Here is a 12,346-nt window from a genome sequence, read left to right as displayed (position 1 = left end):
TGACAGCTCATGACCCCTCATATAATAAACTTACGACCCCTGGAGGAGTCACAACCCCTGAGAACCCCTCATCTAACCTGTTCTTAAAAACCTCCAATGACAGAGATTCCACAACCTCCTTAGATAATTTGTTCTATTGCTTAACTACCCTTACAGTTAAGAAGTTTTTCCCAATGTCTAACCTAAATCTCTTGTGTCCCTCCTCAGTCTTCTCGTCTCCAGATTAAACAAACCCAGTTTTTTTTTCCAATCTTTCCTCAGCTATTATAGAATCATAGAGGTTGAGGTCCCTTCCAGTCCTACGTTTCTATAATTCTATAATCTCTTTATTTCCTCAGTTCCTCATCTGTAAAATTGAGATGTTACTTTCTCCTGTCCTTTGTCTGTCTTGTCTGTGTAGATTACAAGAACTGTGGAGTAAGGGCTGTCTTTTACTATGTCTGTATAATGCCTAACACATTGGGACCCCAATCATGTTTGGGGTGCATAGGTGCTACTGTAATACAAATAAGAAGTGGGTTGGTGTTTGAATAATATAAAGCCTTAATATAGAGTAGCCTGCTATTCAGTGAGAGAACTTTTGATTCTGGAAAAAGGATAGTTCATCTATCCTGATTCAATAATTGCTTCTTTACTTCTTTTTGGTAGGATGCCCTGGCAGCTTTGGAAACTCCAGGGGCTCCCAATCAGAGAAACAGGAAACCAAGTACTCCTCTCTCTGAAATCATTGGCAGGAACTTGAAATTAGCTCTGGCAAACAGCACTCGTCATACAGCAGCTCTTACTGCCAGCCCACAGCTGCGGGCTGCACAAGCAGAAGTGGTAGGATTATGCTCCTTTTTTAAAATGTATTTGTAGGCTTAATTAAGAATGCAGTGTAATCATGTAGTTGAGTTAGTAGGAGATGCTTAACTTCACATGATAGAATATGAATCATGTTAGCTTTGATACTGAATTTTGATGTGTTCAGGCAGAAATTGTTATGATTACCTGTCCTTTTGTTTCAGTTGAAAGAGGTAGACTAGTAATTTTGACTCTTAAAAGGCAGAGAAACGTATTTAAAGATGTTTGTTCTGTTGACCTGATTTAATAGTTGTAAGGCGGTATGTGTATATAAACATGTAACTAGATATTCCATAGTTCTAGAACTTGTAGCTCATGACTGTTAAGGAACTCCCAGTGTCTGGTGTCATGAGAACGGTGGGTACGGGGTAAATACTTTTACTCTGATTAACTGTAATATTGGAGGACACCCATTATTTTCTGTGAAGTTATTGAAATTTATTTCTGTCATGCATCTCCCTTCCCCCCCATCCTTTTAGAGTGCTGTTATTGCTTCACTTACTCAAAAGCAGGAGGCAAAATATTTCTGTGTCTCACCCTCACAATAAGATGTGTTTTGCTCATGTTCCTAGTAGTGTGTTTACATACTCTTTCCTGGAAGCAAGGAGCACAGTCCTTTCATGATTCCGTTTTGTACTAAATCTGATCTATCCTGCAGAGAGCAAAGTTAGAGAGAAGAGAAAACAGAAATGTGGGAGAAATGTACAGTGGGTGCAGTGAACTGAAGATGCAGGCAAAGGCAGTGCTTTGTGTACAGATTGCCACGCTTGTACTCTGTAATCAGTATGAGAATGAGAAAGTGGAATGACGTTTGCAAGGGAAGATTAACGGTAATTTGCCATGCTGTACTCTCCTCTTTCTCACTCCCTTCATGCTATGCCCATCTTGGGCCCCCTTATCCTTTATACTAAGATGTTTTTGTGTCAGCAGTTTTAGTATTTTCACTGTTTAAAAGAAGATTTGCTAAGAAAGAGGTGTAATGTATTCTTATGAGACTTTGTGAGATAAGTCTTTTGCATCCTGGTTCCTGGTATGTGGTGCCATAACAGCACTCCCTTAATAATGGGGAGGTTCAGGAAGCAGAGATAAGCAGAACTCTGATAAGTAGTTTCTCTTCTTTATCATTACAAAGGTGTTGGTTTAATGATCCTCAGAACGTGATTTTTTTTCATATTTTTCCACATGACCATGAACAGGTAGAAGATTCAAAACCTCTTGCTGATCTAGTCATATGTGTTAGTAAGAAACTCAGTAAAAAGCAAAGTGAACTGAATGCTGTTGCCGCTTCTCTTGGAGCAGATTACAGGTATTAACTGATGCCAACAGTTACTACACTCTGCATTGATATAACTTTTCACTCGAATGAATCTGAATCTTGGTGTTCTAAAGTCCAGTGTATGCATATGGCTTTTAATTATAGTGAAGAATTAGACTTCTCTGTATTAAGGTTGCAACCAGTTTCCATTGTAATGCCCTATATTTGCCTGCCCCCTTCTCCCTAATAACTTGGCTTGGAAAATCAGTTTGGCCTGAAAATTCTCAGATTTACATTGAAAGGTAAAGAGAATTTTTCTGCGTAAGTATGAAGGGAACAGCACACAGATACTTCCTGGAGCTTTGAAAGGGGAGGGGCTCATGCCTGCAGGGCAGCAGAGATCAAAACACTGAGCAGAGCAATCAAAGCAGGCATTGTGGGATACTGGTGGAAGCCAGTTCTGTTGACAAAACGATCAGCAGTGTCTGCACTGGCTCTTTGTCGACAACAAAGGGAGGGGAAAAGACAAAAGTCTCTCATAGGGGTGGAAATTTTTTGTTGCCCAAACTGGACATTTTTTGTGACAAAAGTCCCATTGTAGTGTGTACACTTTTGCTGTTTTGTCACCAGAAGGCAGTTTTTGGCGACAAAACTTGGTGTGTAGACAAGGCCTAAATGATCATTTCCGTGCCCCGCCCCCCTTTTGATCTCCTGATAGTTTTGATTGCCTGGCATGCAAATGTGCTTTTCTTTGTCTTGTCTTTGGTCGCACCTTGTGGGAAACACATTCAGGCAGGGGGAACCGCATTCTTTTGTGTGAAAAAACAAACAATTTATCAACTTACCCTGACTTGCCTAATTTAAACACATTTTAATCAAAATTCCAGCACATCTGCATAATCCTTTGAGTGTTGACAATATATACAACATGCCAGAATATTAATGATCCATGAGTTTAGTTTTCTAATGACACATTATATGACACCTTTTAGATAGGGAGTATAGCAATAGTTATCTGGGTTACACTGAACTGGTCAGGGCAGCTGAAACTCACTGCTAGCTAACAGGGTGACCTTTGCCTTCTGGCCTAGGGATGCTCTTAAGGAGACCCCTATACAATCTGAATTCAGGCCAGGATGTGGGATAGAACAGCTTTTGGGGCACTGATGTATGATCTCCTGCTGTTATTGAAAAGTGGGCAGACAGCCATTCTCCTTCTCCTGGACCTCTCAGCAGCATTCAAGTCTGTCAACTATGAGTAGAGCCCTACCAGATTCATGGTCCATTTTAGCCCCGCAAGCAGCAGAACAGAAGTAAGGATGGCATGGCATGGTATGGTATTGCTACCTTTACTTCTGCGCTGCTGATGGCAGGGTGCTGCTTTCAGAGCTGGGCGCCCAGCCAACAGCTGCCGCTCTCTGGCCACCCAGCTCTGAAGGCAGTGCAGAAGTAAGGGTGGCAATACCAGGACCCCCCTAAAATAACCATGTGACCTCTCTTACAACTCTCTTTTGGGTCTGGACCCTCCAAGTTGAGAAGCGCTGGTCTCCCCCATGACATCTTTATAGTATAGTATAGGGTAAAAGTACACAAAACACCAGATTTCACGGGAGGAGACGATTTCAGTGTCTGAGACGCGTTTTTTATGGCTGTGAATTTGGTAGGGCCCTAACTATGAGTTCTTCTTCGAGTGATTGCTCACATCCATTCCAGTTAGGTGTGCGCGCCGTGCGTGCACGTTCGTCGGAAACTTTTTACCCTAGCAACTCCAGTGGGCCGGCAGGTCGCCCCCTGGAGTGGCGCCGCCATGGCGCCCAATATATATCCCTGCCGGCCCACCCGCTCCTCAGTTCCTTCTTACCGCCGTGTCGGTCGTTGGAACTGTGGAGCGCGGCATAGCTGTCCTCCACGTCCCTAGCTCTCCTTGTTCTCTATCGTTATCTCTATTGTAGTTGTTAATTAGATTGTTAAGTGTAGATAGTAGTAGTTAAGTGATAAGTAGTTTGTAAATAGTTCTTCGCCGGGGGCTTAGCCCTTCCCGGCACCCGGCACCGGGCTCATGCCTGGTTCGCCGGGCTTCAAGCAGTGTGCGGCCTGCAAGAAGCCCATGCCTACCAGCGATCCCCACGACGCGTGCCTGAAGTGCCTGGGGGAATCGCACAGATCCGACAAGTGCCGCATCTGCAAGGCTTTTAAGCCAAGGACTAAGAAGGAGAGGGATCAAAGGCTCCGGACTCTCCTTATGGAGGCGGCACTTGACCCGGCGGCTTCGCAGGCCGTGATGTCGGCGCCGGCACCGGATCGCACCAGCACCGAGAAGACTCCCCGGCACCGACCTTCTCCGGCACCGGGGACAGAGCCTAGGCCGTCGAAGTCCATTACTCCGGCCAGGCAGACCCGAGTGGAGCGCCCGGCCTCAACATCGGCTGCGGCGCCGCCGGCACCGTCGACTCCGGGCCCGGCGGGTCCGTCGAGTCCGGTGCCGCCAAGCTCCCCCATGACATCTGGGGTCGAGATAGTGGTGCCATCCACACCAGAGACCTTCGCCTCGGCACGGGACCTCATAGCCATGACCGAGCCCACTCAGCTACCACCCCCGGTACCTCCGGTGCGGGTCGTGTCCAGAGGCAAGCCTATGATGTCGGCACCGTCTCGGGACTCACGTTCTCGATCCAGGTCCCGACGTCACGGTCGCTCCAGATCCCGCCGCCGCTCGCAGTCCCGGCACCGCTCCCCTCAGCGGTACCGGTCGCACTCGCGGCGCCGGTCGACATCGAGACGATCGCGGTCAGACTCCAGCCACCGTTACCGGCACCGCGATTCCAGGAGCCGATCCAGACATTATTCGCCGCACCGGTCGACCTCCCGGCGCCGAGCTGGTGGCAGGTCCCGGTCCCGGTCGACCTCCCGGCACCGAACCGGTGGCAGGTCCCGATCCCGGCACCGAAGCGGCGCCCGGTACCGGTCCAGATCCCGGCACCGTGACAGAACCCGGTCCCGGTCCCGGCACCGATACGACTCCCGGCACCGGTCCCCGGCACCGAGAAGATCGCCCGTGCCGGCCCGCGCGGACCCTTACCATCCAGGGTCCGCCCCGCCATGGCCCTCTAGACAGCCGTCCGTGTCTTCATTAACGGACAGTGGGTACGCGCTGGGCACCGACCGGCAGGCGGCGCTGTTCAGTGAGCCTCCACAGCAGGACCAAGGCCTGCAGCAATGGGGTTTCTGGACACCCTGGGCATATCATCAGGCCCAGGGCCCCCAACAGCTCCCTGCTAGGCCGGCGACTGCGGAGCGCAGGGCACCTGAAGCCTCGCTGTCTCGCCCCCCTCCCTCCCCGGATGGGGAGGAAGGGTCCAAGCATCAAGACTCCGCTTTGGCTCCTGAGGCAGAGGCGAGGGCCGAGGGAGACCCCCCATTAGACACTCTCTTGCCGGGGGTCTCCTCATCCTCCTCCCCTGATGAAGCGGTGGCTGGGACCTCCTCCAACCCCCCCCCCCCCCCCCCCCCGCTGGACCTCAGGGCGCACCAGGACCTCCTCAGGCGAGTAGCCCAAAATCTGAGTCTGCAAGCCGAGGAGGTCTCGGAGGTAGAGGACCCTATTGTGACCATCCTCTCGGCAGACGCTCCCACCAGGGTCGCCCTGCCGTTCATACGAACCATCCAGGCCAACGCCAACACCATCTGCCAGTCTCCGGCCTCCATTCCTCCCACTGCGAAGGGCGTCGAGAGGAAGTACATGGCTCCTTCTAAGGGATACGAGTACCTCCACGTACACCCGACTCCGTGTTCCCTGGTGGTCCAATCCGTCAACGATAAAGAGCGTCACGGCCAGGAGGCTCCAGCCCCCAAATCCAGGGAGGCCAGGCGGATGGATCTCCTCGGCCGTAAGGTGTACTCGGCTGGGGCGCTGCAGCTCAGGGTCTCCAACCAGCAGGCCCTGTTAAGCAGATACGCCTTCAACTCCTGGGTGGCAGCAGATAAATTCAAGGAGCTGCTGCCACAAGATGCTCGTCAGGAGTTTACGGCCATCTTAGAGGAAGGCAAGAAGGTCGCACGCACGTCCTTGCAAGCCTCTTTGGACGCTGCGGATTCGGCTGCCCGTACCCTCGCGTCGGGTGTAACGATGCGTCGCCTCTCCTGGCTGCAGGTTTCCGGCCTTCCGCCGGAGCTCCAGCACACTATACAGGACCTTCCTTTCGAAGGCCAAGGATTATTCTCGGACAAGACAGACCCCAGACTCAAGAGTCTGAAAGACAACCGAGTCATCATGCGGTCACTTGGGATGCACACACCAGTGACGCAACGCAGACCCTTCCGGCCGCAGCAACAACAACAACAGCGCAGGCCGTATTCCCAGTTCCGCCAGCGGCAGGACCTTAACAGGCGCCGCGGCAGGAACGGAAGGCGCAGGCACTCGGGGAACCAAGGGGGGCAAAACCAAGGCTCCTCTAAGCCCCCGCCTGGACCCAAGCCTTCATTTTGAAGGTGCGCCCGAGGGCGCAGTAACAGTTTCCCCAATGGATCCTTTCCCCCCGTTTTCCAACCGCCTTTCGTTTTTCCTCCCAGCGTGGTCCCTAATAACATCAGACTGCTGGGTCTTACGCACGGTGCAGTCGGGATACCGCCTGCAGTTTGTTTCATTTCCTCCTCCCCGCCCCCCTTCCTCGTCCCTCTTCAGGGACCCCTCTCACGAGCAATTCCTTCGGCAGGAGGTGCAGACGCTCCTCGGCAAAGGAGCTATAGAGGCGGTGCCGGAGAACGAGAAAGGCAAGGGGTTTTATTCCCGCTACTTTCTGATCCCCAAGGCCAAGGGAGGCCTCAGGCCTATCCTCGACCTGCGAGAGCTCAACAAGTACCTGGTGAAGTTGAAGTTCCGCATGGTTTCCTTGGGGACCATTATCCCATCCCTGGATCCGGGAGACTGGTACGCCGCCCTCGACATGCAGGACGCGTATTTTCACATTGCTATCTGGCCACCCCACAGACATTTCCTTCGCTTCGTTGTGGGGTCTCTGCATTACCAATTTGCAGTCCTCCCATTTGGCTTGTCCACGGCCCCGAGAGTGTTTACGAAATGCATGGCAGTTGTTGTGGCGCAGCTTCGGCGCAGTCGTATCCACGTGTTCCCGTATCTGGACGATTGGTTGATTCGGGGCACGTCGGAACAACAAGTCTGCAGCCATGTCCGTGTGATCACCGACATGTTCGCCACTCTGGGCCTCTTGGTGAACACAGACAAGTCCACCCTGGCCCCCACACAAAGGGTGGAATTCATCGGGGCCGTCCTGGACGCCACTGTGGGCAGGGCCTTGCTGCCATTGCAGCGGTTCCAGGCCTTGTCGGCAATCGTGCAACGACTACAGACAGCCCCCCTGACGTCAGTGAGGACGTGTCTAACCCTGTTAGGCCACATGGCGGCCTGTACTTTCGTGACCAATTACGCTCGGCTCCGCATGAGGCCACTCCAGTTGTGGCTCATCAGTCATTACAGGCCGACAAGACAGCCACTAGATATGTTAATCACGATCCCCCAGAGGGTCTTAGATTCTCTCGGCTGGTGGCTGGACCAGTCAGTGTTGTGTGCGGGTCTCCCCTTCCACCCATCTCAGCCCTCGGTGTCCCTAACAACAGATGCCTCAGATCTCGGCTGGGGGGCCCACGCAGGGACCCTGAGGACGCAGGGCCTGTGGTCCCAGGAGGAGGTGGGGCTACACATCAACATGCGGGAGTTGAGAGCAGTCCGTCTTGCTTGTCAAACGTTCTGTCATCAGCTCCAGGGTCGTTGTGTCGCGGTGTTCACCGACAACACGACGACCGTGTATTATATCAACAAGCAGGGCGGCACCAGATCCTCCTCCCTGTGCCACGAGGCGATACGACTCTGGGACTTTTGTGTAGCCCACTCCATTCACCTCATGGCTTCCTTCCTCCCCGGAGTACGGAACACGCTGGCGGATCGATTGAGCAGATCCTTCCTGTCACACGAGTGGTCCCTTCGCCCAGACGTCGCCCTCTCCATCTTCCGGAGGTGGGGTTATCCCCGGGTGGACCTCTTCGCGTCCAAGGGGAACAGGAAGTGCCAAGCGTTCTGCTCCTTTCAGGGCAGGGAGCCCGGGTCGATAGCGGATGCCTTCCTCATCCAGTGGTCGACCCACCTGTACTATGCGTTTCCCCCATTCCCGTTGGTCCACAGGGTCCTTCTGAAGGTGCGCAGGGACAGGGCTCACGTGATCATGGTAGCCCCGGCATGGCCCAGACAGCACTGGTACCCCATGCTGCTGGACCTGACCATAGCCGACCCAGTTCCCCTGCCCCTTCATCCGGACCTGATTACCCAGGAGCACGGGACCCTCTGTCACCCGGACCTGCAGTCGCTGCACCTAGCGGCGTGGCTCCTGCGTGGCTGACTGGCTCTGAGCTGCGCTGTTCCACGCCGGTGAGGGAGGTGCTCTTGGGCAGCAGGAAGCCGTCCACAAGAGCGACATATTTGGCCAAATGGAAGCGCTTCTCCTATTGGTGCGTGGAGAGAAATCTCCGCCCTATGGAAGTTTCAGTAGCCGACATCTTAGACTACATTTGGTCCCTCAAAGGGCAAGGTCTGGCCATATCGTCGTTACGAGTCCACCTAGCAGCTATCTCCACCTTTCACCCGGGTGCGGATGGTCGCTCTGTTTTTTCCCACCCGACGGTGTCTAGATTCCTTAAGGGGCTGGAACGTTTATACCCTAACGTCCGTCCCCCTGCTCCAACCTGGGATCTTAACCTGGTGTTGTCCCGGCTCATGGGGCCCCCCTTTGAGCCGTTAGCTACTTGCTCCCTGCTTTACCTCTCTTGGAAGACGGCCTTCCTAGTAGCTATCACCTCAGCTAGACGGGTGTCGGAACTCCGGGCTCTTGTGGTAGACCCCCCATATACGGTCTTCCACAAGGACAAGGTGCAGCTGAGACCACACCCTGCTTTTCTCCCCAAGGTGGTCTCAGCCTTCCACGTCAACCAAGAGATATTCCTCCCGGTTTCTTTCCCAAAACCTCACTCCTCAGGCAGGGAGCAGCAGCTCCACTCGCTTGATGTCCGTAGGGCTCTCGCGTTTTACGTGGAGAGGACTAAGCCCTTCCGCAAATCCCGCCAGCTTTTCATGGCAGTAGCGGACCGCATGAAAGGGCTTCCTATCTCCTCCCAGAGGTTATCCTCTTGGGTAACGTCCTGCATCAGGACCTGCTATGACTTGGCCCACGTCCCTACGGGCCGTGTGACTGCGCATTCTACCAGGGCGCAGGCGTCGTCGCTGGCTTTCCTTGCCCGTGTGCCCATCCAGGAAATCTGTCGGGCAGCGACCTGGTCATCGGTCCACACCTTTGCTTCCCACTACGCCCTGGTCCAGCAGTCTAGAGAGGATGCGGCCTTCGGATCTGCTGTGCTCCATGCCGCGACTTCTCGCTCCGACCCCACCGCCTAGGTATGGCTTGGGATTCACCTAACTGGAATGGATGTGAGCAATCACTCGAAGAAGAAAAGACGGTTACTCACCTTTGTAACTGTTGTTCTTCAAGATGTGTTGCTCACATCCATTCCACACCCGCCCTCCTTCCCCACTGTCGGAGCCGCCGGCAAGAAGGAACCGAGGAGCGGGTGGGCCGGCAGGGATATATATTGGGCGCCATGGCGGCGCCACTCCAGGGGGCGACCTGCCGGCCCACTGGAGTTGCTAGGGTAAAAAGTTTCCGACGAACGTGCACGCGCGGCGCGCACACCTAACTGGAATGGATGTGAGCAACACATCTCGAAGAACAACAGTTACAAAGGTGAGTAACCGTCTTATACTGCTGCCCTGCCTGAGAGAGGTGTCAGGGATCCAGAGACATACACTAAAATGGTTTAAGCCTGGCCTGGAGGGAAGAATCCAGTAAATTGTGATGGGAAACTGTGTCTCTGCCACTAAACGCCTCTCTTATGGAGTCCCACAAGGATCAATTTTCTCTCTGGTTCTGTTCAACATCTAAATGCAGCTACTAGGAGATGACATGGACTCAAGCATTAGCAATATTCAGCACTACCTACCCGTCACCACATATGACCATACTGATATCACCAAGATGGTCTAGTGCTTGAGTGAGATCAGCTCATGGATGAAGAACAGCTGGTTGAAACTGAACCTGAGCAACACAGAGGTTATGGTAGTGGGCAGAGAAAAACACTTTGAAGAGTTCACAGTCATGATGCCGTCTCCTTTGGTTGAAGGCAAACGAGCACAGTTGGTCATTTCAGTTTAGAAGTTCTGGATTTCTTGATGATGCTAATCTCTCACATAACAGCATCTGCGAGTAATGCCTTATACCATCTCTTGTTAGGAGACTCCATCCCATATTGGCGGATGATGACCTGACCCAATTATACTGCCTTGTCACCTCTTGTCAGGACTACAGCAATGCAGTATATCTGGCCACAAAGCCATCAACCCTTAGTAAATTCCAATTAATATTGAATGCTGCAGTACATCTCCTCGCAACACGGGATATCACAAGCACATCAAGCTTATCCTCCACTCCTCACACTGGCCTTCCATAGAATATTGAATCAAGTTCAAGGTTTCAGTCCTTATCTTCAAGGTGCTCAATAGCCTGGGCCCAGGATATCTGAAATATCACCTAAAGTTTAGCAATGAAGACCAGGGTACATCTTTGCTCTTCTAGCACAATGGAACTCTCTATGGTAAGGGTAAAACTTGTCCATGGAGGAGACAGAACTTCCTCAGGGACCAGTTCAAGATCGTGGAACGATCTCCCACAGGACCTAAGACCATCTCAAACCCTTCTGCACCACATGCAAAGTACGCTTCTTCAACCTTGCTGTCTCTAATATCCAATAGTAGTGTGCACATTTAAAAGCAAAAACTACAAAAACAGAACCAAAGCCAAACACTACACTGTGCACACAATTCTCCCCATGCAGAGAGAATGAGAGAACAAATCACATGTGACAGATGTTGGTCACATTGCTTAATGTGCTACTGAAAGGTGCTCGAATACAAGAAGTGGGGAGGGCAGTATAAGAACCTGTATAGAATAAAACACAAAAGAATATTGCTGTTCAATTTGTAAAATGAAAAAAACCAAAACCAAATCAAATGTTAAGGTACATTTTATTAATATTAAATTGAAATTACTAAGCGATTCGTGACATGATTCACCAAACAATTCTTGTATGTTGGATGATGGTGATTTTGAGGGGGCAGCTAAATAAGTTTTTTGTAGCTTTTGTTAAGCTTCATAGAGTAATGGTTATTTGTCTTGGTGGTATAGGACTCAGTTTCAAGGATGCAGTAATTATAATATTTAACTGGAGTTGATATCTTCAGGTTACATTTTATTGGTGTTTATTCTAGATGGTGCTTCGATGAAACAGTAACTCACTTCATCTACCAGGGAAGACAAAATGACAGCAGTAAAGAATACAAATCTGTTAAAGAAAAGGGCATACACATCGTTTCAGAGCATTGGCTTTTAGAGGTATGGAAGAAATTTATTTTTATTTTCCTCTGAAATGTGAAGGAGAATGGAGACAAGATCAGATGTATTGGACTGACTTTCTATTTTTTTTCAAAGCAAGTGCATGGGTTTAAATTGTTCGTACAAAATAGCTGATGCTTTATGCATGCTGCTTTTAATTTACAGGCTTCATCTTTCTAAATCTTAAATAATTTTCATTGGTGTACCTTCACCTTGTAATGACTGTAGAACTGAAATTGACAATTTCTTCATATATTTGCTTTTCATATCCAGTACATTGACTCAGTTTACAAGAGCTTTAGGTTGAGGTTTTCCTGAACAATAACTTTTGTTTGCAGAAGTATTTGCCAGTGGGACAGTGGTAAAGTTAGATGTAGTAGTCATAAAGAAAAATCTTCAGCATTTTGAAAAGTAAGAATTTCATGCTTGCTGTCATAAGAACTACATGTGTCTCCGGCATTAGTGTTTTTTCCCAATTTATATTATTTTATTGAAATTTTTTATATTTATTTTTGCATCATGCTATCTAAATTACTCTCAGTTCTTCTCAGATTCTCATAACTTTTTATATTTATGAACTTTGTTGCAGAGTGCACAAGAATATAAACGACTTCCTGAATCTCTGTTCCCTCACACTTATAATCCCAAAATGAGTCTGGATATCAGTGCAGTGCAGGATGGCAGACTTTCTTCCAGTAGACTTTCATCAACTGGAAAAACAGCAAAGGAAGCTGAGGTA

At 50.4% G+C, this 12,346-nt stretch overlaps 2 protein-coding genes across 5 annotated transcripts in view; one reads left to right on the top strand and one right to left on the bottom strand.

Moving 5' to 3' along the window:
* CDV3 (CDV3 homolog) overlaps positions 1-12,346 on the bottom strand; it is a 70,033-nt gene that overhangs the window by 10,401 nt on the left and 47,286 nt on the right. The gene's annotated exons all lie outside the window — the stretch shown is intronic.
* The window catches only part of TOPBP1 (DNA topoisomerase II binding protein 1), a 53,609-nt gene that overhangs the window by 25,629 nt on the left and 15,634 nt on the right, over positions 1-12,346 (top strand). For all 4 annotated transcript variants that reach the window (XM_050937877.1, XM_050937878.1, XM_050937879.1 and 1 more), the window contains exons 15-18: positions 649-822; positions 2,040-2,149; positions 11,484-11,607; positions 12,197-12,343. In XM_050937877.1, the coding sequence (XP_050793834.1) occupies positions 649-822; positions 2,040-2,149; positions 11,484-11,607; positions 12,197-12,343 (555 nt within the window). The remainder of the gene's footprint in view (positions 1-648; positions 823-2,039; positions 2,150-11,483; positions 11,608-12,196; positions 12,344-12,346) is intronic.

This window comes from Gopherus flavomarginatus, chromosome 2 (genome assembly GCF_025201925.1).
Source record: "Gopherus flavomarginatus isolate rGopFla2 chromosome 2, rGopFla2.mat.asm, whole genome shotgun sequence".
In the NCBI taxonomy this organism is placed as follows: domain Eukaryota; kingdom Metazoa; phylum Chordata; order Testudines; family Testudinidae; genus Gopherus; species Gopherus flavomarginatus.
The sequence above is the reverse complement of the archived record's forward strand: the minus strand, read 5'-3'. Positions and strand labels throughout refer to the sequence as shown.